Source organism: Microtus oregoni, unplaced genomic scaffold, assembly GCF_018167655.1.
Source record: "Microtus oregoni isolate MIOR12 unplaced genomic scaffold, Mior012 000053F_ref0000044, whole genome shotgun sequence".
NCBI classification, from domain to species: Eukaryota; Metazoa; Chordata; class Mammalia; order Rodentia; family Cricetidae; genus Microtus; species Microtus oregoni.
The window spans coordinates 9185029-9212461 of NW_024543829.1; the positions used below are offsets into that span (position 1 = coordinate 9185029).

At 49.0% G+C, this 27433-nt stretch overlaps 1 protein-coding gene across 1 annotated transcript; it reads right to left on the bottom strand.

The window, feature by feature from the left end:
* Positions 1–1988: 1988 nt before the first annotated feature.
* Positions 1989–10992, bottom strand: Odf1 (outer dense fiber of sperm tails 1). Its single transcript, XM_041637447.1, has 2 exons — positions 10717–10992; positions 1989–2441 (listed from the first exon to the last, which is right to left on the bottom strand). Exons 1-2 carry the CDS (start codon positions 10990–10992, stop codon positions 1989–1991), a joined length of 729 nt encoding a protein of 242 aa, XP_041493381.1.
* Between the last annotated feature and the right edge of the window lie 16441 nt (positions 10993–27433).

A 27433-nucleotide genomic window follows, 5' to 3' on the forward strand; every position in this document is an offset into this window, starting at 1 on the left:
CGAGAGAGACGCTTTGCTTTTGAATGTCTGCTTGCCTTTGCTCTGGCTGGCACATTCATCTGTGCTGTTGCTGCTGCTGTCACGGCCATGTTCCTTCACTGATGTCAGAGTCACACTTAAGGGGCTTCCAAAGGGGCTGAAAACAAGAGGCTCTCCAGAAATCCTTCAGGCTTTAGCATCAGAATGGGACTGCTGAGACACCAAGCCTTAGGGACTGAGAAATTGTCAGGTTCTCTCCACTTCGGTGTGAGGCAGCCATTGTTAGATTACCCAGACAGTTTTTTTTTTTTGTTTTTTTTTTTTTTGAGACAGGGTTTCTCTGTGTAGCTTTAGAGCCTGTCCTGGAACTAGCTCTTGTAGACTAGGCTGGCCTCAAACTCACAGAGATCCATCTGCCTCTGCCTCCCGAGTGCTGGGATTAAAGGTGTGAGCCACCACCGCCCGGCTAAAGATTTCTTTATTTATTTATGTATTAATTATGTACACAGTGTTCTGTCTGTATGTCTGCAGGCCAGAGGAGGGCACCGAATCTCATTATAGATGGTTGTGAGCCATCATGTGGTTGCTGGGAATCAAACTCAGAACCTCTGAGCCATCTCTCCAGCCCCCCAGACAGTACTGTGTAAGCCAATTGAATAAATTTCTTTAAATGTATACTCATCTTCCCAGTTCCATTCCTCTAGAGAACCCCAATTAATACGCCGACTGAGCTGGAAATTCAACACATAGGCTAGGCTAGTTGGCCAGCAAGCTCCCAGAACCCACTATCTCCATTCTTCAATGCTGGGGTTACAAGTATGAGCAGGCATGCCCAACTTTTAGTGGGTACTGGGGATTTGAACTCAGGCCCTTGCACTTGTGCAGCCCACACTCTAACCCACTGAACCATCTTCTTAGCCTGGCATCCATATTTCTACAGCTCCTCAAGTAATTCTGAAGCACCGCCCACACTGAGAAAACCACTCTAATCCACAGGCAGCTAAAACCAACGAAAGGACTTAGCTGTGTAAACCAGAGTCCATGTTTCCTCTAAGAGCCTGAGACCAGCTTCAGCCAGTTCCTCCCCAGTGTCCCTTCATCCTTCCTTTATACTTACTTTTTCCCAGCAGTCAAGAGTCACTCTGGAAGCCAAGCGTGGTAGCACACGCCTCGCTTTTAATCCCAGCACTCAGGAGACAGAGGCGGGTAGATTCCTGTGAGTTTGAGGCCAGCCTGGTCTATATAATGAGCTTTCTAGACAGCCAGAGTTACACAGTAGTACCGGCCTCAAAAACAAGGAAACAAGACTGGTTCTTGAGCTACACTGGTGAGGATCCGAATTCAAATGAGGTACGCTGTCAATTGTGGAAGCTGTACTTTCCGGCTCCATTCACCTTCTGTGCCTAAAACCAGCTTCAAGAACTAGAAAAAGAGAGTGAGTCTCAATAAATCCCCAGGAGGCTGCAAAATACCCTGAGCCAGGGGTGGAGCGTCAAAACCACAGGGATGCTGAAACACTATAGTTCAACGGCTGCCCTGTTCTGGGATCTATGAGCAACAGTACTGTGCGTTGCCCTATTCTCTAAGAACTTTCTGGTTCCCAAGTAAATCCACAGTCTTATTGGGCTTGGGAAGGAGGTGGCATCACCACCAGATCCTCACTGGGTATTATCTTCCACCTCAACTACTCCAACAGTGTTCTCTGCGGACAGGGCCATTTCCCAGGATTGTATGTGCTGGGGAATGCCTCTGGGTTTAGAGGTTGTTGGGTATGGAGGACAGGGAGGGCAGGTCTCCTCTGTCTTCCACCCTTTCCCTTAATTCTTCAATGAGCTAACTCTGCAGGGGGTCAAATCAAAGAGCAGCACACGAGGTGGTCAGATTGCAGTTGTGTATTCAGTTTCCTAAGCGCTTGAACCACATGGGCTACGGGAAGGGGAAGAGAAGCGCTCTAGAGCTGCCTGGCTGGTGTACTGACTGCTGCTAAGACATAGGTTCTTACATACGCCTTACAAGATCATCTTCCTACAGGAGAATCGGCTTCCACAAGGGTAGCAGGGGTTGCAAGGGTCACAGGGGCCACAGGGACCGCAGGGGCCACAGGGGCCGCAGGGGCCGCAGGGGCTACAGGGGCTGCAGGGGTTGCAGGGGTTGCAGGGAGATGTGCAAGGGTAGCAGGGAGACTCGATCTTGACGCAACTGCCGAGCCCATAGGAGTACGTCACGTCTTTCTCGTCCACGCATGGCGGCAAGCTGAACTCTTTGCAGATGTTCATGTAACTGTACTTTTTGGATCCGAGGCAGTCGTACCTGTTCTCCCTCTCGGCTGACACACAGACCTTCCCATCTTTGACGCGCACTTTGACTTGGTCGGGCTCAAAGCCACACACGTTAACCGACCCCAAGATGTTGCTGCTGCAGCACGATGAGGCCAGGATTCTGTTGGTGGTCCTTCTGAGTCTGTGGTTGCAAAGCGGGCAGAGAGAGAGATTAGACCTCTGGACTCTACACACCACCCATAAAATAGGAGCCCCCACCCCACCCCAGTCCCCGAGCCCCCCACCCCTGAGTCCCCATCCCACCTTACCTCCCCACCCCCTTTTTCCTTATATCAACCCCATCCAAACCCATTGGCCTTTCTTTCAGATCTTTCTCTAATGCTCAAATCTAGCTCCTCCTGCTCTAAGTTATGGACTCTTGGCCTGGTCCTTAACCTGGTCACTCTGTGACTCAGCTTCCTTACCTGTAATGATGGTGATAATCCATCTCAACACTGCTGGAGAGTTAAATGAGACCATGTTTTACTCAGCACTGCGCTGGGTTCATCATACATCTTGCTTGATTACTGTTATCTTGTTAGACAGATTTGCTTTTGTTTCCTGATGCTGAGGTTTGAGCCTCATGCATGTTAGGGAAGCCCTCTCTGCTGGGCCACACCCCAGCTCAAGGTTTTTTCTTTTTTTTTTTTTAAATGAAACACAACCAGTAAGTTAGCATTTGAACTCTGTGTCTTAAAGATCAAAGCCAGGAATAATGTGTGTGTCTGCAGACCCAGCTATTCCAGAAGGTGAGACAGGAGGATTGCTTGAGCCTAACAGTTGCCAGGTAATCTGGACATTAAAGCATGATTTTATCTGGCTATCACTGGGCAGACAGACAGACACTCCACCAGAAAGCTCACTGGCAAAGGACAAGGCAAGAGAACTCTGGCTTAGTTCTTCCTTGGACCAGGCAAGACCCTGGACAGCTGGAAATCCAGTCTGCCTGGTTGCCAGTGCGAAACAGATACATGGAGATTTCCCAGTGACATGCTAGCTGGGATCCTATCATCTTGCAAGAGTTTGTTGTGTGTGTGTTTCCCCAGCTCCTCCTTCAGCAACGTTGTGTTGCTAACTTGAAATCACTCATGAGAGGAATGTTGATGCCAGAGTGGAGTGAGCTAGAAATCGGGGCACCTCTGCCGTGGCTGCTGGGCACCTCTGCCGTGGCTGCTGCTGGGCAGCACTGCTGAGTAACCCTTAATAATAGCAGGAGCTTGCACTGATTGGGCAGTGAGGATGCATCAAAAAATAGGAAAGCTGGGCTGGAGAGATGGCTCAGCGGGTAAGAGCACTAGCTATGCTGGGTGGTGGCGCACGCCTTTAATCCCAGCCTCGGGAGGCACAGGCAGGTGGATCTCTGTGAGTTTGAGGCCAGCCTGGTCTACAGAGCAAGTTCCAGGGCAGCTAGGACTGTTACTCAGAGAAACCCTGTCTCAAAAAGCCGAAAGAGAGAGAGAGAGCGCTCTTGTTACTCTTCCAAAGGACCCAAGTTCAGTTCTCCCCACCGTCTCAGGCAGCTCACGACCTCCTGTAACTAGCTCTAGAGGGTCTGGTGCACTTTGGGCACCGCACTAATGTGCAATGCCCACACTGAGATAAACACAAAAATAAAAATAACTCTTTTTGCGAGGGAGGGCCAAAGTCCCTAACCAGAGCTGTGGCCCCAGAACTGGACTCTCTTCCCTCACTTCTTGCAAGGCTCTGCTGTGCAGACAAGTTCTCGAGCTTTCCTCTGCCTCGGTCCAGGACGATAACAACTATGACATCTACCTATGTACGGAATGCATTTTATGAAGGTGCTTAACACTCAGCTAGGCTGGGAGGCCTTTGTTTTCTTTTTTCTTAAAATCTACCCTTCCCAGTGCTGAGTACGCCAGAGGTGGTGCTTTATTTAAACTTTACAACAGCCCGTGATGCCTACGAGATTACCACTGTACTGCTTTAAATGCTTTTGAAGATTTCTGCTTACTGTAGTTTAGCTACGTGCAGGTTTGTGTGTCTCTGTGTAGGTTTGTGCGTGTGGCTGTGGTGTTTGAAGGGGTCAGGGTCATCGTATACTCTGGAGCTGAAGTTATAGATGATTGTGAGCAGCCTGAAGTGGGTGCTGGGAACTGAGCTGGGGTCTTCTGGAAGAACAGCAAATGCTCTTTACTATTGAGTTCTCTCTCCAGCCCCTGTATGCCTTTTTATACTGAATTTTATTTAAACACGTTCTTCTTTGCTTAAGTTACACAAGTTCATTGTAGAAGATCCAGGGGACATAGATAAACTAAAGTATTTTTTTAATATTATAACACACATAATAGTACTTTTGTTGTATTTTCTTGTCTCTGTGGATGTGTGTGTGAGAGAATTGTGTGTGTGATTTTTACATAAACATAGATTTATGTGTGCCCTTATTTCCAAATCATGCTATAGACACTGCTTTTAATTTGTATTTCTCACTTGATTAAACTTCATAGGACTGACTTAATGAGGTGAATTTCTACTCTTGCACTAAAAAAATACACACGGGCTTGGCTGATCACAAAGTGACCACTAGCTCTCTCTCCTAGGAGGCGCTGAAGCAAACAGACGAGAGCAGCAGACGAGACGGCGCAGTGCAAGTCCTTCACCTCCATTCCACCCTGGCCCTGAGGAAACTGGTTAGTCATCCTTGTCCTCTATGTGCCCGGGCGCCTTGGGTCATCCCAAAAAGAAAGGAGAGAACTGGCTTCTTTCAAATCACCAGCTCTGGGAGGGCAAAGAGGAGCTCACAAGGGCGTAGCCCAGACACCAGTCCTCTCTGGCTGGATCGTGTGGCTTGAAGAAGCAGCCAGAGGTGTATGTGAAGGGTCTCTCAGGAGTGTGTGTGTGTGTGTGTGTGTGTGTGAGCATGTGTGTGTGCGTGTGTGCATGCGTGTGTGTGCGTGCATGTGAGCATGTGTGTGTGTGTGCGTGCGTGAGTGCTTGTGTGTGCGTGTGTACATCTGCAGGGAAAGTCGGTCTGGTTTGGATGAGAAATGTGGAATCCTGATATCGATAGTGAAGATAGGATGGGACTAACAAAAGCAAGCCAAGACTCCAGAGCAAGTTCCCTAAGCCTCAGCTGATTCTTCCTTGAAAAGCTCTGTCTGCTTGCCGCCACAGGAACTGGAGCCTAATCTGGGACCTGACTTGTCAATCACAGCCAACTTTCAGATCTGTTTCCTCTTAGACACCTAGTCCCAGCTTTAGTCAAATGTGTTCTGTTACTGGCCCCTCCTCACTTCCCTCTGTTCCTGTCACCTTGACTCCTTTGGCTCTGCAGTAACTGTCCAGGGGTCCCACACTGTCAGGGCCCGGTACTGTCAGGGGTCCCACACTATCCAGGGACCCCATGCTGTCCAGGGTCCCCACACTGTCCAGGGTCCCCACGCCGTCCAGGGTCCCCACGCCGTCCAGGGTCCCCACGCCGTCCAGGGTCCCCACACTGTCCAGGAGTCTCGCACTTTGAGTCTCCAGAAGACTGCCTAAAAGTCTCCGCTAGGCCAAGTTTCTTATCATTTCTATATTAATGGTTCTGGGGAATGTGTGGGTTGTAGGAGAACTTGCTGGGGCCACATCTGACTCATCAAACTCAATTCTGAACTTGGAACATGCCTCTTGCCTGGTGGGTTCCCCACAACCCCAAGTGGGTTTTTCCATAACTACAAGGTTCTGAGCCAGGGGCACATGGCCTCCTATGCCCCACTCCCGTGGACTAGGGAAGCTTGTCAGCTGGGGCAGGGGGACTGCGCCTGTGAGCGGAGCTCCACAGAGCGCCCCACTTTTCTTCTGTCACAGCTGGGTTCACTCCCATGTTCAGCCACCCTTGAATGGGAAACACCCTGCCTTCCCGGTAGAGTTATATATTCAGCTGTTTCCACAGAGATCAATTTCAACCCAGTGCAGGAGAAAGTAACAGGAACTTAAATGAGCACAGACAGGTGGGCCTCCTCTAACTTCACTGGGACATTCCTTTCCTCTTGAATTTAAACCCATCCCAAAGAGCTACCTAAACACTCCTGACATCTTCATCTTTATCATCACCTGCCTCCTGCTGCTGCCGCCCCCGTGTGTGCATGTTTGTGTGTGTGTGTGTATGTTCATGTGTGTGTGCATGTTTGTGTGTGTGTGTGAGTGGAGGCCAGGTTGACATCAGGCAACCTTAGTTTTTGGAACAGGGGCTCGCTCTGGACCTCACTGATTAGACTACACTGGCTGCCAGCACCCCTGAGGGCCTCCTGTCTCTGCCTTCCCAGTGCTGAGGCTATAGATGCCACAGCACCCAGATTTTTTTATGTGGATCCTGAGGATCTGAGCTCATGCTTGTGGGGCAAGCACTTTAGCAACTGAGCCATGTCCTTGGCCCCTCTGCTTTCTTTTCCTGCTTTTCTCCTTCCCTCAGACTTCTGGAGTAGACAAATGTCACTGGGCAGCAGGAGCAGGTTCTGTGGTGTTGATGCATCCTCCTTCCAGCCAGGCTCGCAAAACACGGGTGTCCAGTTCCCACCCGAGTTCTAGATTCACTAGGGCGGGATACAGCTGAGACTTTGTCTTTCTAGTAAGTTCCAGGTGATGCAGCTAACACCGGTTCAGGGTCACACTGAAAACTGGCAGGTGATTATACACCTGTGCTCTAGACTCGGGCGGATCTGGCTTGGCTCTGCCACCCCCTAGTCATCAGTAACAGGAAATGCTAGGCACCTAGCTTTCATCCCATGAGTTAGTTGTCTTTATCGGGCTGTGTGGGCTGTACTTTACACATATTTACCCCAAGACTTTATGTGAACAATTCCCAAGCTTGTACCATTAAACAAAAATGTTAAACCAAATAACAGACACACATCTGAGCCTGGAGGGTATTCCGTGGTAGAATACTTACTTAGCATACCCGAGGACCTGGGTTCTATTTCTAGCACAGAAAGTAAAATTGAAAATTGCATTTGACCACACGGGCATCAACTCTTCAAGTGATGATGGATTCTGAGAGGTAGGAGTTAGAAAGAGTATAAATGATGCTAAAGAGGCCATTCACTTCACCTTTCAGTGAACCCAGAAGCAGCAAGGGGGGAAAATCAGCTTTTGGTAGTCATAAGACCTCTGCCTTGCATCAGCCTCAATGACTGAGTAGATTCAGTGACAACCTCAAACTCACAGTGTGAAAGCAAAGAAGAGAAATAGTTGAGGTTTTAGACAGCATGTTTTGTGGGGGGGATTTTCCAGGGAATTTCTTATTAAGAGTCAGGCTAACCTCAGGTGTTTGGGTGAGTGGATGGAAGGCAATCTTGGGATTGGTCTCTAGGAATCAGGAAGGGGCACAGAGGTTGAGCCCTGTGCAGCTCAAGGGCGCACTGCAAACGAAGATGCACTGGGTTGCAAGGACTCAAGCCAGAAGTCAGTGTCTCCATGGGCATCCGTTCATCAGACAGGATGGAGGAAGGACGGGTTTTGTTAGTTTCTCTAGCTTTAGAGACAAGGAAGCCTGGGAAGTGTGGATATACAGGCTAAATTCAGGCTGGTGGCGTGGCTTCGTGAAAGAAAACCAAATTCCGTCACCACCACTCCTTCAAATCCAAAAGCGAGGGAAGAGACAGGTGACTGCTGGACCTCGGAGTACAACAGGAAAGGACAGGAAAATCCTGAAGCGGCAAAGAAGAGCCGAGTCTGGTCCGAGACAGCGGCTTCTAAAGCAGCGGCTTAAGAAACACCGATAGTGAGTGAGCAAGGCTTTAAATCCTTGCCTAAAACAGCCCGCTGTACACATACATACCTCAAACAGCAAAGACATGCGGTGGGAATTTCTAATTCTTTTTTAAAGATTTGTCTATTTATTCCGTATACATTGTTATGCCTGCACGCCAGAAGAGGGCACCAGATCTCATTAGAGATGGTTGTGAGCCACCATATGGCTGCTGGGAACTGAACTCAGGACCTCTGGAACAGCAGTCAGTGTTCTTAACCTCTAAGCAATCTCTCCAGTCTCCTGTGGAGGTAAAACTGTTATTTCAGTCTTCTTGCCAAGTAGGAAACACTGGAGACATGGAAGAATCAGACACAGAGAAAAAAAAGTTCAGTATAGTTGAGGCAATTATAGATCAAGGATAAGGAACCTTCTGGACAACACAGTCAGACATCTGAAAAGACATGTCACCAATGCCCAGACATTCTTTTTTACTTTTTTTTTAAATATTTATTTATTATGCATACAATATTCTGTCTGTGTGTATGTCTGCAGGCCAGAAGAGGGCACCAGACCTCATTACAGATGGTTGTGAGCCACCATGTGGTTGCTGGGAAGTCAGAACCTTTGGAAGAGCAGGCAATGCTCTTAACCTCTGAGCCATCTCTCCAGCCCTGCCCAGACATTCTTTAAAGGGGCAAAGGTCACACAAATATGTATTCTAAACTCAAAAGACCTTGAGCACAGTTTGATACCAAAGATGGTTTTAAAAAAACAAAACAAAACTGAATGGAGATTGATTATTTCGAGACCTATTCAGTCACAGGTCAGGAGCTAGATTAGAGATAGGAAAACAAGAAAGAAGGCATTTCATTGAAAGAAAAATTCGTCATGAGTCCTTTGGGATTGGAGGTCAGAGCTGGGCTTTCCCATCTTCACCCCATTCAGGAAGACTGAAGCCGCAGGTTTAGAGTAGACACCAGCCCTCACAGATAGTGAAGCCTCCGGCTGTTGGAAATAGAGCAGGAACTGTCGCGAGGTGCGTGAATTGGAACTAAAGTGCCAGAGTAGAGATAAAGAAGGACAGACCTGGGGGTCACAGGGCCAGGAACTAGGTAAGGGCCCTGCCTACTTCACATACGCTGCCAGAACAGAACCGAGGGGACACAGACTGGAGAAAGTGCTGCTCCCTCTGAATCACAGTAGAGAGAGAGGCTTGAGGCCGAGTCTACTGTGTGCCAGGAAACCATCTCGTGGGAAGCCAGGGGGACAAGGCAGTGGATAGAAAAGAATCCGCCCTGAAAGTGTAGGAAGTGGGGACAACCAGACGACCAAGATATAAGACTTAGAGCCATGGAGAGAGGACATAGGCAACTCATAAAGAACACTCAATATTTGGAGCAAATATCAACTAGGCCCTATTTCTCAGTGAAATATTTAGCTTGACATCCTGGGGAATTTAAAAAAAAAAACATTGCTTCAAAATTGTAGATAAATTTGTAGGCGACTACCCCATCCCAGATTGCCAGGTAGGTCTGCCTCTGACCTTGGGACTGATGACATCACCAGTAATTGTCGCACTACCCTCTCAATAAAACATCATGGTCACTGTTGTCAAGGGGTTTTCTCTATCCGCACACCCATTACTCCTTCCTTTCCCATCTGTTCACCTCCTGTCTTCCCATGTGTCATATCTGTCTCAGCTCTATTTTTAAAAACAATCCCTTATTAAACATGATGTTTCTACCTCTTGCTTTTTCACTTAATGTATCCATACATAGAAGAACTTTGCAACTTTTCAACCCCCCTTTTACAATCTTTGGGAAAAGTCTCACAGAGTCCATGCTGGCCTCATACTCATTCTGTGTCAGAAGCTGGTCAAGAACCTGTGAGCCTCCTTCTCCTGCCTCTGCCTCCCAAGCTCAAGGGCTACAGGAGTCAGCCATCACACCCACCTCTTTAATCCCTTCTTCCTGTTTCAGTGGATGGGTAGTCACTCATATAACCAGAGAACAGTGCCCCCCATCTATATAGACTATAAGTCTCTGTGAAAAGATAGGCAAGGATGAAAGGGAGCATAACTCCCCCAGTTGAATTACCCAATTCAACAGAAATCCGTCTGAATCTACTGTGAAGGGTGAGCCTGTCGCCCATCCTTTCTGAGGTGGAGGGGAAGGCCAACAGGGCAGCCCTTACTCCAGATCAGCTCTGCCTGAGCCTTGCTAGGAGAACGGTTTCCATACACAGTGGGAGCCTCTAGCCTTCAGTCCACTCTCTACTGCCGAGGCTTCTGGCGAACAATAAGGATTTGATCAATGACTATGACTTCTGCAGTCATTTCTGCAAGTCCAGAGTTACTCAGATCACTTCAATCATACCCAGTCATACCCAATATGCTGCTCCCGGTAGCTTTTAGCGACACCCCTCAATTCTCCCCCTCATTAAGGCCACACCTTATTTAATCAACTGACGCTCCTGCTGTAAACTCCCACCAATGTTGTCAGCCCACCACCGCACGCTGCCTTTGGAGAACCCCACTGTTCCCACCATGGATCCCATTTTCCTCTCCTAAGTCACCTGAGTCACTGTCTTGATCCCTTTTCATGTCTAGACAGCTGTCACTGTCCCCACCGCCCTCCTCCTCCCCTGCTGCGGCTGCTACTCTGACTGTGCTACATCCTCTTTCACTTGACCAACTCTTTTCTCATCCTCAGCGGCGCAGACTGCTTTCCTCTCTAGGCTGCGGAGCGATGGGCGAAGGCAGTAGAGCTTGTACTCGCACAGGCAGCACGGGTAGTAGAGGTCGCACAGGCCGCAGGAGCGGGATCGCTTGGAGTAGCAGAGGCAGTAGGGGTAGGGGTGCAGGTCACAGCAGCAGTACGGGTGCATGTAGAGGTCGCACAGGCAGCGGGAGCTGAGCTCGTCGATACATCTCAGTTGCCTTAATTCTCTGTCCACCTTCTTTATGTCCCTTCTAACACTGTCCAAAAGACAACTCAGTGCAGCCATTATGGTCACACCTTATTGTTCTGTGAGTACCTTTGGGAAACGGCACTCAGAGGAAAAAATTGTTCTAAGCTCTGCTCAGAGGCCTCCTTTAAAATTAAATGAGCCACACATGATTCACTTACTTTAAAGCTTGTGTTCTGTGACCCCGCCCACCCTTGAGGATGTCATAGTCTCCTGGTTACCATGCCAACCACAAACAGTTTATGGTCCCCAGAGACCCTCCTCAGGGCTACTCCCAGGACCATACTCACGCTGAGGTTCACTTACCTTAGTGTTTGTGGGGTTCCCCAGCAGTCACAGCTCTTTGGGGTTCATGGGCTAGCCTTCAGTGGCCTTGACTTTTGGTGTTAAGAAACTGTGTTATGGGTGTGACTGTGGTTTTGACCTTGGTGTGGAAAGGGCAGGAGTTGCCTGGTTCTGGTCTCTGTGCCTTCTAGTTCTAGCCCTGAGGCTGGCTGTAAGGTTTATTTGGGCTTCAGACAGGTAGAGTGTGAGGAACTTGGCTGTCAGCCCTTTCTTCCCACCAAGTCAGCCCCAAGTCTGCCTTTGTCATTGGCTCTCTCAGGCCCAAATCTCCGAGTCCCACCTGTGATTATTATTATTTTCCTGGTGCCAGGGATCAAACCCAGGGTCTCAGACATCATAGACAGCTGCCCATCCTTTACCAGCGAGGGTTCTAGCTAACTAGAAACATCAGTTCTCCGCTAGTCTGGGGCTCATATGCTCCCACCTACTGCTCTGGCCAATACGGATACCTGTGGTCTTGTCTGGCCCCTGAGTGCCTCCCAAGCATAGGCCCTGGTCCTCTTCCCTTAGCCTCTTCCCTTGCTTCAGCCTGGCCACGCTCTAAAGTGGATCAACTCCCTAGCCCGCGGCCTCGGCCTCAGAGTTGACTTGTACTAATCTATTTCTGTCCCTCACTTCCCCTTTCCTCGACTAAGACCTAGGGAAGGCACACGAGGACAGACGTGGACACACGTGACACCAGAGAGGGCACTAACTAGGTCTGAAGGCCACAGCATGGGGTTGAATTCTCATTTTGAGTTCAGTAAAGGATCGTTGGTTATCCATCCTCTCCTATTGACAGACCCAGGGAGAGACGAGGCAAGTCTGGGCTGGTGGTCATGGCTCGAGGAGAGAAGGAACTGGAACTGGGGAAATGGGTCATAGGTTAGGAGTGTTTGTGCTCTTGCGGAGGATACCCAACACACACACGGTGATTCAGAATGACTGGAACTCCAGTTTCATAGGCTCTGATTCCCTCTTCCGACCTCCACAGGCACCAAGCAGGACCATGCACACAAATACATGCAGGCAAAACACACGTAAAATAAAATGAATCGATCTAATTTTAAAGGATGTCACTGGGCGCATTCTCGTCTCTCGCTCCTTAAGCCCCACCCAATCTGATGTTTCCACACTGCAGTGAGACAGATTTTGCATATAAATCTGTCACCCCTCAATGTCCCCACTTTGCCTTAAAACTCACTGGCTCACTCTGGGAAGGCCATACCTCACTCTTTCCATCTCATTTGGACTTAAACACAGTTGTTCTGCCTGCTTAGAAGCCAAAGTCTCTGATCTTGTCTAGCTCATTACTGCTCTCTCGCGCATGCCTATCCTTTGGGAAGTCTTCTTTGTCCCATCACCAAACATCTGTCTGTCTGTCTCTCTCTCTCTCTCTCCTCTCCCTTCCTTGACAAGTACTCGTGTAGCTCAGGTTAGCCTTCAACTCCATACGTAGCCGAGATAACCTGTATCTGACCTCCTGACTCCACGTTTTGAGCACTGAGATTCAGGTGTAAAGCACCACACCTTGTTTATGAGGTGGTGGGAACTGGCCCGCGGCCTCGCGATGCTGGTCAAGCCCTCTGTTCACTGAATGCTGTTTCCAGCACCGACATGTTTGTCAATGACAATTATTTGTCAATTTCCAAAACTGAGCAGGATGTTGGCTGGTTTTGCTCACCAAGAGCTACCTAACACCATGTCTGGTACATGGCAGGTGCTTAGCATTTACAAAACAAGGACCCAGTGGCGACTCCCCAGTCTGTAGCTTGCCAGGCTCACGGTGTCCCCCACCAAGATAACGACCTGGGGGCAGAGTGTGGTAAACAAGAGGCTAGTGGCAGCTTCACGGTGAGCTGTGGAGGGGAGTCAAGGAAAAGCGATCTGAAACTCAGAGAAAGAAAGACAGACAGAGGTACAGACCGGGGGACATGAAACATAAACTGCTCACACGTGGGGATAGGGCAGAGACACGCTACTGAGGAAAAGAACCAGAAGTAGGGGTGTCACAAAGCTCATGAAAGTCTCTTAAGGGTCCCCAAAGAGGCCATAGCCCCTCAGCCCAAGTCGCTGCCTGTTGTCAGCCTGGCTTCCCAGTGGCTCAGCGTTCCACAGCCTTGACCTAGAGAATCCCCTTCTGATGAGGAAGTGTTGTAGACACTTAGCCAGCACAGAGCAGGGGAGATTGGCCGCCTGCGTCAGTCAGAATGAGTCAAACAGCAATGTCGAGTTCTGGGACAGGCTAATGCCCTTAGCAGGTGATTCCACGCAGTTCCGAAGGGTGGCCTCTGGTACCAGGAGCACGACCTGTAAGTGTGTCCGGATTTCTCTAACTCCAAGTGAAAGACTACTGGATTCTCATATCGCAGTGAATTCCATGATTAGCAAATGTCAGCAAAGGTTTGAACAGGCAGCTCTTGTTTTAACTTGTTAAACACACATCGTTCGGAGCTTAAATACACAGCTGAGTCTACACGGTGTGTTATTAAGATAGTCCTGACTTCCTTGCACCTGGGGCTCTCCCGTTCTCGCACCCCCCTAGGAATTCCATTCTTCCACCATGAAATAGATTTTTTACATCATTTCACGTGACTGAATAAGTACATTTAAAGGTTCGGTGGAACAGCTGTGCTGGCTCACAGTAGTAGGATATGCAAAGAGGTGTCTGCAGAGGATCCTGAGTTCAAGGCCAGCCTGGGCTACGTTATTGTTGGGCGTAGTGATGCAAACCTTTAATACTTGCACTTGGGAGGCAGAGACAGGTGCATTTTTATGAGGTCAGTGACAGCCTGGGCTTCATAGTGAGATGTCTCAAATCAAAAGAAAACAAAAGAGTCAGTGAAATTGTGGTTCATTCACATCAGAAGGACAAGGCTGAAATTCATTAGAATCTGCTAAACATCCTTAAGGACGAGGTACAGGCACAACTCCTTGAACTATTAACACAAGCACGTTCATGGCTCTAACACAGAGGTGGGGGCTGTCCGATACAAAAGACTGCATCCATGGACATGCCCACTCACCTTGGCTGGTACCCAGGTAGATCTTCCTTTGGGATTAGAGGGCAGGAGGTGGCAACTTCCCAAGCCAGGCAGCCTTTGCCTGGTCCTAGTGTTAGCAGAACTGTGTGCCAGAGGCGGCCTCTTGTGCTCCTCCACCGGGCAAGACCGATACGGGCCAAGTCCATTCACACAGTGTGGATGCCGCAACATGGCTTTAATTCTTTTGAAAAGGATCTATTGAAGGAAAGAAAGACCCTTAAAAAATGACTGGTTATCTCTGAGAAGTAAGACATAGGTGGCTTTGAAAACTCTCCTTCCTAGGGCTGGGAGTGTAGCCCAGCAGCAGAATTGTGAGAGACTCTGGGTTCAATCCCCAAAAGCAAACAAAAAAAAAATGTGTTTAGTCTAGTGTGTGTGTCTACAATGCCTATTGCACAAATGGAGTGGTCAGAGACAATTTTGTCGACTTAATTCTCTCCTTCCACCTTTATGTACATTCCAGGGATTAAGTCCAGGTCACCAGGCTTGCACAGGGGTAGCAAGCATCTTTACCCCGAGACATCTCACGGGCCTGAAATACTTTAGCTGGCGTGTGTCTAGCGCTCTGTCCACTGAAGGCTCACCTCTGGAACCATCTCAGAAATCCAGCTGAGAGGCCAATGACATGGCTCAGTGGACAAAGAGCTTCTCTGAAGGCTTGAGGACCAGGGCTGGGATCCCCACCTCACAGAGACAGGATTCCCCGGGCAAGGCGACTAGCTAGATTAGTCAAGTTGATGAGTTCCAGTTCAGAGGCAGATCCTGCCTCAATACAGTAGAGAGATCAATATCACACACACCCAGGCAAACTCTGGGGCCATCCCTCTGAGCTGGCCACTGGGGAAGTTCTCTGTGAGAAGACACGTCTTTGGCCTGTCCACCGTCCACGGAACCTGCTTTTGGATGAAGAACTTTCTCCTTCTCCCGCCGTTAGCTACCATTGATAAAGTGCCTAGCCAAAGGTGGGGCACCTCAGCTGGCCAACCCACTGTCCTCCTGGAACTTCCTGCTTACCACAGTGCCTAAAGATAGTTCGCATTTCCAAAATGTTCCTCAGCTGTGCTTCGGGACTGTCAGCTCCTCGGATGGTTCCAATAACCTCATCTCTTTCTTTCTCTTCTCTGTTCCTGTTTCGTGGTTTTTAGACAATGGTTTTACTATGTAGCTCAAGCTAGCCCAGAACTTACTATATATAATAGCTGAGGCTGGCCTTGACCTCTAAGCAATCCTCCTGCTTCAACTGAACTTCCCAGTGCTGGGTTACAGCATCTGCCACTAGGCCTGGCTCAAAACCCTCTGTTTCTTTTTAATTATGGAGGTCAGCTGAGGCCTGGCACTGTGGTAATACATGTTGGGGTTCTGGCCCTTCAGAGGTACTTGTAGAATGACCTCAAGTGTGAGGCCAGCTTTCTACATAAAAGCCTTGACAAAAAAACAAGTGGCTAAGCCAAGTACTCAGTGGCTCAGGCCTGTGATGGCAGCTCCTCAGGAGGATGGCCAAGTTCAAGGGAAAGGAAAAACGGAAAGAACCGGGACACAGCACATCGGTAGGGCTTGCTACTGTGAACGAGGCCCAACGCTCCAGCCCCAGGAGCAGAAAACCAAAAAAATTCAACAAACAAACGGAACTCCAATGGGACGACAGCCTGCTCCCTTTGTCCGACCTGCAGAGACCACTCCAGGCTGAGCTTGGAGGGGAAGCAGCTGCTTCCTTGGAGGAGAGCATCTCTTGCCTCCCCCCCCCCCCCCCCGTGGCCCGGATCTGGGTACACCAAGAACAGCTGTCACACGGAAGGCCATGGGTGTGGAACAAAGACGATGAGTCATGCCAGGAAGATCATCCAACAGCAGCATCCCTAGGGCAAGAGAAATTTCCATGGGGTGAGAATCTCTGAACTTCAGCTCTGGAAAAGTCCTTTATCCACACCAGTCTCCCCTGGCGGAGTCTCTGCTGAGCACCCGGGCAGGCGAGCCTGCGAGACAGGCATAGGCCGTACCGGTGCTGAGACAACAATCCTCTGAACGCATTAGCTCGCGTGGTTTATCTTCCTTTAGTCTCCCTGCCCCATGGGGTCTTTGTAAAAGACTTACTTACTTACATCTTTTATGTGTATGCGTTTGTGCGCCTGAGTGTATGTATGTATATCACGTGTGTGCAGGTGCCTGCAGCAGCCAGAGCTGGGGTTATAGGCAGGGTGCTGTGTGGGTGCTGGGAAACCCAACCTCAGTCCTCTGCAAGAGCAGCAAAGTGTTCTTAGCTGCTGAGTCATCTCTCCACCACCAATCACCCCACCCCTTTTAAATTTTCATGAAAGAGAGCGTGCATATTTTAAGAGAGAACACAGGCATGCGTGTGCTATGACACGCGTGGACATCAGAGCACAGTTTTTGACAGTCCTGTTCTCTCCATCCTACCATGGGTTCTGGGGATAGAACTCTGGTTTCTGGCTTGTGCAGCAAGTGCCTCTACTTGCTAAGCCATGGGCCCCCATGGAAATCTTTAACGGGAAATCTTTCACCTGCTAGGTAAGGGGTGTGTGTGTGTGTATGTGTGTCTTGAAAAACCAAAGAGTTGGGGAGGTTTAGAAGCAAACACAGGTGTGGGGTGCATGCCTGTAATCCCAGCACTTGGGAGACGGCGGAGGTAGGAACAGTGTTCCAGACCCTCTGACTACATGAGACTTTTTTTTTTTAAAATTAGCACAGGATGCCAGCTCACAGTGGTGAGAGGAAAGGGGATCTATGTGAGTTTGAAGCTAGCAGGGTCTACAGAGTGAGTTCCAGCATAGCCAGTGTTCTGTTATACAAAGGACAGTCTGTCTCAGATTAAAAAAAAAAAAAAACCAAACCAAACCAAAACTAGCAACAACTAAAACCATTAGTACACGGCTCTGGTTTACATTTCTCCTAATGTCTGGCTCCATATGGAATAGCTGAACTAGCTCCTCTTCCTCTAAATCATGGCAGTGCAGTATTTAAACAGAGAAGAAAATCCAGCTGCACACATATGTGAGCTCTGCAAAGGATGGTTTCCAGACTCCTGGTGGTCATGGCCTCCTTATGTCAAAGGTGGCTGCTTTGTTCCAGGTTCTGGGAACACACTGCGTCTCACAGCAGCCATTACCATTCTAGAAACGTGGAAATCAACCTCACATCTTGGTTTGGACAACTTTTGGCTGTAGTGATATTTCATTTGTATTTCAATAAATAAAGCTTGCCTGAGGATCAGAGAGTAAAACAGCCACCCTGGCCAGCCTTACAGACCAGGCAGTGGTGACACACACCTTTAATCCCAGCAGCCACACTAGTTGCCATAGAAACCGGGAGGGGTGGGTAGTGGTTCACTCCTTTAATCCCAACACTAGGGAGGAATATAAAGTGGGAGGAGACAGCTTTCACACAGTCTCATTCTGAGATTCCTGGAGGCAGGACCGCCATTTCAGACTGAGGTGGAGGCAAGAGACAGTGGCTGGCTATTGCTTAGCTTTTCTGACCTTCAGGCTGAACCCCAATATCTGTCTCTGGGTTTTTATTAATCATGCTGCATTTAGGAAATGTGTCCACTGTCAATCCCTTGCCCTAAGAACTGAGCCCCAGCCAGAACTCTGCCAGGACCCCTTCCTTCTAAGACATGGCCTGCCCCCACTGTGGGCTTAAGTTTCTGTACCCAGAGAAGTCTCCAACCACGGCTGAGTCTGCTGGGCTCTTCCCTCCAGGAACTTGACATGGGTGGGCTGCAGGGAAGCATGGCCCAGCCTCTGAGCCCCTCACATGAAATTGTCTCACCCCTGAGGTCCTGGCATGCTTGCTGCAATAAACAACATGGTCAAAAGTGCCTTGGGGAGGAAAGGATTTACTTGGCTCCTGCATTCCCATCACAGCCCACCATGAGGCAAGTCAGAGCAGGAACTGAAGCTTGAGCAGAGGCAGGAACCATGCAGGAACACTGCTTACTGCCTTCTTCTGTGGCTTGCTCAGCTCCCTTTCTTAGACTACCCAGGTCCTTGTGGGAGCACGGCACTGCCCACAGTGAGCTAGGCCCTAACCATCAATCAAGAAAATGCCCCTAGAGACATGACCACATGGTGTGGGAAGACCTTCCGTTTGTGTTGCTTTATTGGCTAATAAACAAAGAATTTGTCTTCGCCTGTGATAGGGTAGAATAAAACTAGGTGGGGAAGAATAAACTGAATGCTGGAAGAAAGAAGGCAGAGTCGAGGAGAAGCCATGTAGCCCAGTTGGAGACAGACACTCGGGATGGGACTTTACCCAGTAAGCCACAACTATGTGGCAATACACAGAAAAATGTAGATGGGCTAATTTAGGATATAAGAGTTAGCCAGAAATACGCTTAAGCTATTGGCCAAACAATATGCAAATAATATGGTTTCTGTGTGATTATTTTGGGGCTGAGCAGCCAGAAACAAATGAGCGGCTTCCTCCAACAACCACGGTCAACCTAGGGGAAGCAGTTCCTGTCAAGGTGACAGATACTAATCAGGACACCGGCCATTAGCTGAGATGCTTTCCCCAGGTCTCTCCTACCTCAGAGCCCACTCTGTGGTGGTCTCCAGGGTCTTTCACCAGACAGCTGAGGAGGCTTTCTCCAGTGCTGTGGCCACACTCAGGTTGCCTGGACTTCACACCATTCCCACCCTCTGGTAATGCCTCGTGTGTGACTGCAAATGATGAAATGGGAATGGAAGGCTGCTTGGATGTGTGATGACATCCATAACATTGAACCAGTGCAGACAGCTCACATATGCTCTGCCCGTGCACACAACATACACACAAAGCCCTTATTACCACCAAGATAACCTTCCTTCCTTCCTTCCTTTTCTCCCTTCATTCTTTTTTCTTTCATTCTTTCTTTTCTTTTTCTTTTTTCTTTTAGAAAATGTTTCAGTTTGATGGGGCAGGAGAGACAGCTCAGTAGTTAAGAGTACCTATCTACCCACCCTTTCTTCTTACAAAGGACTCAGGCTCCACTCCCAATACTCACATGGTGACTCACAACCATCCATAACTCCAGTTCCAGAGGCTCCAACAACCTCTTCTGACCTCCAAAGGCACTAGGTACACATGCTGTCTATGCACAGATATACATGTAAGCAAAACACTCATACATACAAAATAAAATAAATCTAAAAAAAGGAAATAAAACTCATTTTGATACAGGGTCTCATTATATAGTGAATTCTATAACCCCAGCTGCCCTGGAACTCACTATGTAGACCAAGCTTTCCTCAAACTTGCAGCAATCCTCCTACTTCTCCACTTCCTGAGTGTTGTGAGTTCAGGTATAGACCAAAAAGCATGGTTCGAGTGATTCCCTTATAAAGAGAGCCAGTGAAAAATGGACGATACAACAAAATGAGTTCACTACTAATAATAGTCCATTTTCTGTTGCAAACGGCCCAACACCACAGACTGAACACACTCAACACACCCACACACTCACACACACACTCATTTACACTCAATACATTCACACCATACACTCACAGTCACACACATTCACACACACACACACTCACTCATTTATACTCAATACGTTCATACCTGTAACTCACTGTTACACACATTCACATATATAGTCACACAGACTCATGCATACACTCAAACTCAATACGTTCACACCCGTACACTCACAGTCACACACATTCACACATGTATTCACACACTCATTAGCACACACCCACACTCTCTCTCTTACACACACTCAAGGTTTATTTTGGCTCAACGGTCTGCAGGTGAAGGTGGAGGGCCAGCATCTATTTCTTCTTGGCAGAATCTGGAGGTGGCACTTAGGGCCACCCAGCAAGTGACAAGCAGAATACATACATCCACCCACTATGTTCCCTTTTATAAAGTCAGGAAGAGTCGACCAAAGAGGCCCCAACCTGATGACCTCTCTGACTCTTGTCATATTCTAAAGGCCACCTCTGGCCATCCGAGTCAAGAGGAGTTTCCACCATCTCAGCTTCTCCCCCACAATGGGAGTGGAATTTCAACATGGGGAATCTCAAGGGATCTACACCCAAACTGTATCTGACCCGCCGCACTGACACAGAATCGACGTGTCCGTGTTCCAGGGCCTCAGGCGCTGCTTTGTGGAGGCTCTCACTTCATTTTTCTGCCTTCCTCAGTGCTGGCTCTGTGCTCAGGCTTACTTCCCTCTCCCTGTGGACGGCTACCAGCAATCGTCACAGGTACTGTTTCCTAAGTGGCATCTGGATGGGAGGCAACGTCTACTGTGCAGTTATCAAGGTGTCTTTCTGGATGTGGCGGCTGTGTGTCTGGAATGGGAGGATCAAGAGTTGGAGGACAGCCTGGGCTACATGGCAAGGTCGTATCAGAAAAAAAAAAGAAGAGGGGAGAGGAGGGGAGGAGAAGGAAGGGGAGGGAAGAAGAGGCAAGGAGAGGAGAGGAGAGGAGAGGAGAGGAGAGGAGAGGAGAGGAAAGAGAGAGAAGGAGCGCTGGGCTCCCTTCTGGTTGCAGCCATGGGTGCCTTGTGCTCACTCCTGGCTGATATAAAAGGTCACTGTTATCGCAGGGCTCAGCAGGTCCCAAGAAAACACTTGAGCAAAATATTTCACAGCTCCAGTCCCCCTGTGGCTTTTGCCTCTGAGAACAGGTAGCTGTGACCCCTCATCCTCCCTGTACTTGACAAACTTGTAGCTGGTGCAAGCTCCAGCCCCGCCCATCTTCAGGGCTCCCTAGGAGATGAGAGCCAAGCTGCTGACAGGCCCTGAACCAAGACCTTATTGCTCCATAGGATTACCAGCCTTCCCGTCCTCCATTGTGCTAGGGGACCTGGAATACCTTGAATTCTGTCTTCCTCGGGAGTTGAAATATCAATGCACCTGAAAATAAAGCGAATCTTCCCAAGCGCCGGCCGCACGGGGTATTTGATGTATCTGTTGCTCTAACAAAATATGTGGGCACAAATGAAAGGGTGTGAGTTTGACTCATCTACAATTGAAGGGGTGTGCAGTCCGTCCCGGTGGCTGGAGTGGTCTGTCCGCAGTGACCAGAACCTTACAGAGTGGGTTGTTATTGTGGTGTCCTAGAGGCAGAGAGCTCAGGTAGGAAACACAGTCCGCCTATACCCCTCAGAGGCCCATCCCTGGTGACCCACCTCCACCTACTGTGCCTCCCAAACTGCCCTGTCAGCTGGGGACCAAGTGTTCAGCTGCATGACCTATAAACCATAGCACATGGCGCTATAGACTAAATGGTATTCCTCCAAATTCCCATGTTGAAACCCTAACCCCAATGTAATCTCTTTGAAGATTTGGAATTTAAAAAAGAGTAATGCTGAATGATGTTGGAATAGGCCTGGCAGAAATGAAAATATTCTTGTTTGTTTTTGTTTGTTTGAGACAGGGTCCCTCTATTATGTAGCCCTGCTTGTTTTGAACTCACTACGTAGACTAGGCTGCTCTCAAACTCACAGAGATCTGCCTGTCTGGCTCCCAAGTGATGGGATTAAAGGTGTGTGCCACCACCGCCCGGCAAGGCGCACCATCTTAAAAATGAACATATTCTAAAGAGACATTTGTGACTCATGACAATCTGAGGACCAGGCTATAGAAATGTTGGGCCTCCATGAAATGGGAATTTACCTATGAATCTCGGACTGGGGACATTGGTCAGAGGGAGAACTTGTCGCCCGCCTGCCAGGGGAGAGTTCACACAGCTAACAGCTTGTCAGATCCCCTAGCAGGATGAGCCCAGACACTGTGGAGTCAACAGTGGGAGGAGCCACGCTATGACTGGCACCCTTTAGATGTAAAAACAAATCCTTGGCCCTTCATTTAAACTTTGACCTTGCTTCAGGGACCAGTCTCAAGACTGACTGCAGGGTCTCTCTGCCCCTGTTCCCAACGTGACCACATTGAATACAATATCCTTTTTCTGGTTTCCACTTCTAATTTGCCTCTTTACTGAGGTAGCTGGACCTGACCTTGGATATGGGCTGTGCCCCCACGTTTGATATGAAGGTCATATGAGAAAGACGTTGATCCAGTATGATTGATGTCATGTGGAAAGAGGAGAGCACACGAGGACATCTGTGCATGGGGGGGGGGGCACATGTGTGCAGTGAGAAGGTGTATGGCTCAGGAGGAAGGAGACTTGCTGACATCTCCATGCTCAACTTCAAGCCACAGAACTGTAAGAAAGAGGTTCCCATGTTTCAACCACCCAGTCCACGGTATTTCACCATGGTGGTGGCCAGGCAGACTAGGGTTTATGGTTGGTCACGATCCATCCATTGGCCAGAAAATTTGCCAGCAGTTATGTGGCGAGAGAGACAAACAGGCTGGCTGCTCAGCTGTGCCACATTACTGTGGTATCACCACACCGTGAGGGCCGGCATCAAGCACCCAGTATGATCACATGGAACACCCAGTTGAGAAGAAATGCCCATCATTGGCTTTTGCCGTCCAGTGCAAGCTGGCTCCAACCCACCCTGCTCATCTGCCAATGACAGGAGCAAATGACTTTTAGTGGCATATTGCATGGTGATATTTTTCATATTAAATAAGATTTTTCTAGTTTGCCGTTCCCAACCTCTATACACACACACTCATATCTTATACACACATACACATGTACACACATACATATACACACACTCATATTTATATGCACACATACACATGCACAACCACATATACACACACTCATATACACACAGACATGCACACACATACACTTATACACACACAACACACACATGCACACACACTCACACACATATACATATACACACATATACATGCAAGCTTAGCCAAGGAACTTGACAATACAGTAGTAGTTCATGGGTTTTGCTGTCCTTACTTTTCAATTGTAAGTCTAGGAGACACATTAATAAAACATAGGAAACAATACTACAAACTGTTTGGCTTTGTTTCAAAGGCTAAGAGCTCCCCACTAGGACCACTAAGAGGAAGAAAGATGTTTCCCACCAGGCTGGGGAATCTGCCTTCTTCAGGTTACCCCACAGTTTCTTCAGTCATGCAAATGAACTATTTCCTAGCAACCTTTGCTTTCATGTCTATGATGTTCCTATCACATTGCAGTCTACTTAGGAAAATATGTGTTAATTTCATATCTATCACGGCTTAACATCTCTCCCCAGGGTAGTTTTCAAAGTCCTTGAAATTCATATCTAAGCATCTGGTTCCTTGGGCACAAACTTGAAGGATTAACTGGATATTTTCACCCTGCTCCAGCTCAGGTCATACAGGACATGTGATTAGGTGGTCAGGACATGTGATCATGTGTACAGAACATGTGATCAGGTTACAGGACATGTGATCAGATGGTCAGGACATGTGATCATGTGTACAGAACATGTGATCAGGTGTATAGGACATGTGATCAGGTGTACAGACATGTGATCAGATGGTACAGGACATGTGATCAGGTGTACAGGACATGTGGTCAGGTGTACAGGACATGTGGTCAGGTGGTCAGGACTTGTGGTCAGGTGTACAGGACATGTGATCAGGTGTACAGGACATGTGGTCAGGTGTACAGGACATGTGGTCAGGTGGTCAGGACATGTGGTCAGGTGTACAGGACATGTGATCAGGTGTACAGGACATGTGGTCAGGTGTACAGGACATGTGGTCAGGTGTACAGGACATGTGGTCAGGTGGTCAGGACTTGTGGTCAGGTGTACAGACATGTGATCAGATGGTACAGGACATGTGATCAGGTGTACAGGACATGTGGTCAGGTGTACAGGACATGTGATCAGGTGTACAGGACATGTGGTCAGGTGGTCAGAACATGTGATCAGGTGTACAGGACATGTGGTCAGGTGTACAGGACATGTGATCAGGTGTACAGGACATGTGATCAGATGGTACAGGACATGTGATCAGATGGTACAGGACATGTGATCAGGTGTACAGGACATGTGATCAGATGGTACAGGACATGTGATCAGATGTACAGGACATGTGGTCAGGTGGTCAGGACTTGTGGTCAGGTGTACAGGACATGTGGTCAGGTGTACAGGACATGTGATCAGGTGTACAGGACATGTGGTCAGGTGGTCAGGACATGTGGTCAGGTGTACAGGACATGTGGTCAGGTGTACAGGACATGTGGTCAGGTGTACAGGACATGTGGTCAGGTGGTCAGGACTTGTGGTCAGGTGTACAGGACATGTGGTCAGGTGTACAGGACATGTGATCAGGTGTACAGGACATGTGGTCAGGTGGTCAGGACATGTGGTCAGGTGTACAGGACATGTGGTCAGGTGTACAGGACATGTGGTCAGGTGGTCAGGACATGTGATCAGATGGTACAGGACATGTGGTCAGGTGGTCAGGACTTGTGGTCAGGTGTACAGGACATGTGGTCAGGTGTACAGGACATGTGGTCAGGTGTACAGGACATGTGGTCAGGTGTACAGGACATGTGGTCAGGTGGTCAGGACTTGTGGTCAGGTGTACAGGACATGTGATCAGGTGTACAGGACATGTGGTCAGGTGTACAGGACATGTGGTCAGGTGGTCAGGACATGTGGTCAGGTGTACAGGACATGTGGTCAGGTGTACAGGACATGTGATCAGGTGTACAGGACATGTGGTCAGGTGTACAGGACATGTGGTCAGGTGTACAGGACATGTGGTCAGGTGGTCAGGACTTGTGGTCAGGTGTACAGACATGTGATCAGATGGTACAGGACATGTGATCAGGTGTACAGGACATGTGGTCAGGTGGTCAGGACATGTGATCAGGTGTACAGGACATGTGGCCAGGTGGTCAGAACATGTGATCAGGTGTACAGGACATGTGGTCAGGTGTACAGGACATGTGATCAGGTGTACAGGACATGTGATCAGATGGTACAGGACATGTGATCAGATGGTACAGGACATGTGATCAGGTGTACAGGACATGTGATCAGATGGTACAGGACATGTGATCAGGTGTACAGGACATGTGGTCAGGTGGTCAGGACTTGTGGTCAGGTGTACAGGACATGTAGTCAGGTGTACAGGACATGTGATCAGGTGTACAGGACATGTGGTCAGGTGGTCAGGACATGTGGTCAGGTGTACAGGACATGTGGTCAGGTGTACAGGACATGTGGTCAGGTGTACAGGACATGTGGTCAGGTGTACAGGACATGTGGTCAGGTGGTCAGGACTTGTGGTCTGGTGTACAGGACATGTGGTCAGGTGGTCAGGACATGTGATCAGGTGTACAGGACATGTGGTCAGGTGGTCAGGACATGTGGTCAGGTGTACAGGACATGTGGTCAGGTGTACAGGACATGTGATCAGGTGTACAGGACATGTGGTCATGTGTACAGGACATGTGATCAAGTGTACAGGACTTGTGGTCAGGTGTACAGGACATGTGATCAGGTGTACAGGACATGTGGTCAGGTGTACAGGACATGTGATCAGGTGTACAGGACATGTGATCAGGTGTACAGGACATGTGGTCAGGTGTACAGGACATGTGATCAGGTGTACAGGACATGTGATCAGGTGTACAGGACATGTGGTCAGGTGTATAGGACATGTGGTCAGGTGTACAGGACATGTGGTCAGGTGGTCAGAACATGTGATCAGGTGTACAGGACATGTGGTCAGGTGTACAGGACATGTGGTCAGGCGGTCAGAACATGTGGTCAGGTGGTCAGGACATGTGATCAGGTGTACAGGACATGTGATCAGGTGTACAGGACATGTGATCAGGTGTACAGGACATGTGGTCAGGTATACAGGACATGTGATCAGGTGTACAGGACATGTGGTCAGGTGTACAGGACATGTGGTCAGGTGTACAGGACATGTGATCAGGTGTACAGGACATGTGGTCAGGTGTACAGGACATGTGGTCAGGTGGTCAGGACATGTGGTCAGGTGGTCAGGACATGTGGTCAGGTGGTCAGGACATGTGGTCAGATGAACAGGACATCTTGTCCTGTTACATGCACCCCTTTTTCCCCATTTACTAGCTGCAGCTGGCTCTGCATGCCTGTATCTGCACTCTGGGGCAGTGGGAAGTTCTCCATTTCCTCTTCTTGGAGCTCCATCTTTACCGAGTGACTACAAGCAGAATTCACAAAGAACACTTTCCCCCGCTCTAAACACTTTTGTTGATTTTTCAGTACAGTTTTTCTACATGGACCTTGTCAGGCTGCACTCTCCATCGCCTTGGTTGTCCCTTCTCCCTCTGCAGCGCAAGTGCAGGCCTTACAGGTGTGGGTCGCCACACCCGCCCTCCTTCCTTAAACTCTTAGCTCTTTGGTTTAGCGGTTAGCTAGTCTTCAGCCCAGGGAGTGAGAAGCTTGCCAGTACAACAGCCTCTCCTCGGCAGGTGGTGGCTTCAATCTCAACACTTGAGAGGCAGAGGCAGGCGGATCTCTGTGAGTTCAAGGCCAGCCTGGTCTACAGAGTGAGTTCCAGGACTAACACATAGCTACTGAGAAACCCTGTCTTGATAAACAAAACCAACAGCCTCTCCTCCAGGGCAGAGCTCTCTGCATGGCACACCTGGAGACAAGCTGCTCCCCGACACATTCTGGGGGCCCTTGGTCCGGCTGCTCTGCCGTTCCAGTCCCCCGGAAGTCTACCCTGGTGCCATGCATCCGGTGTTGGTGCACGGGTGGTTAAATAATTGCAGGAGGCTCTCTTGGGAGTATGGAACCATCCAGACCTGGGATGGAGCTGACGCACAGGTGCCAGCTGTGCGCATCTCCTTCCAATCCCCTCCCACAGCAGTGGTGAACCTGCCACAGAGGGGCTGGTGGGAGGGTTTAGTCTGCTGGAGACCTTGGCACACATAGCCAGGAGGAAGACACAGGAGAAAAGGAAAAAGTAAAGGAGGGGGAGGAGGGAAGAAAGAAAGAAGGAAGGGAGAGAATCCACCCACCACACAGGGAGTATCTGTCCCAAAGAAGCCCCAGATGCTACAAATCCGGACTGTTTCCTTTTCTCGCCTTCCCACACCCGAGTACTCACTTAACCAAACACAGAACCATCCCCTTAAGGGTGGGCACCCCCCTGTTCCCCATAGTTCTTCCCGCTTTCCCTTCGTGGATTATGTTCTCTCTGCTCAAAGGAAATAAAAAT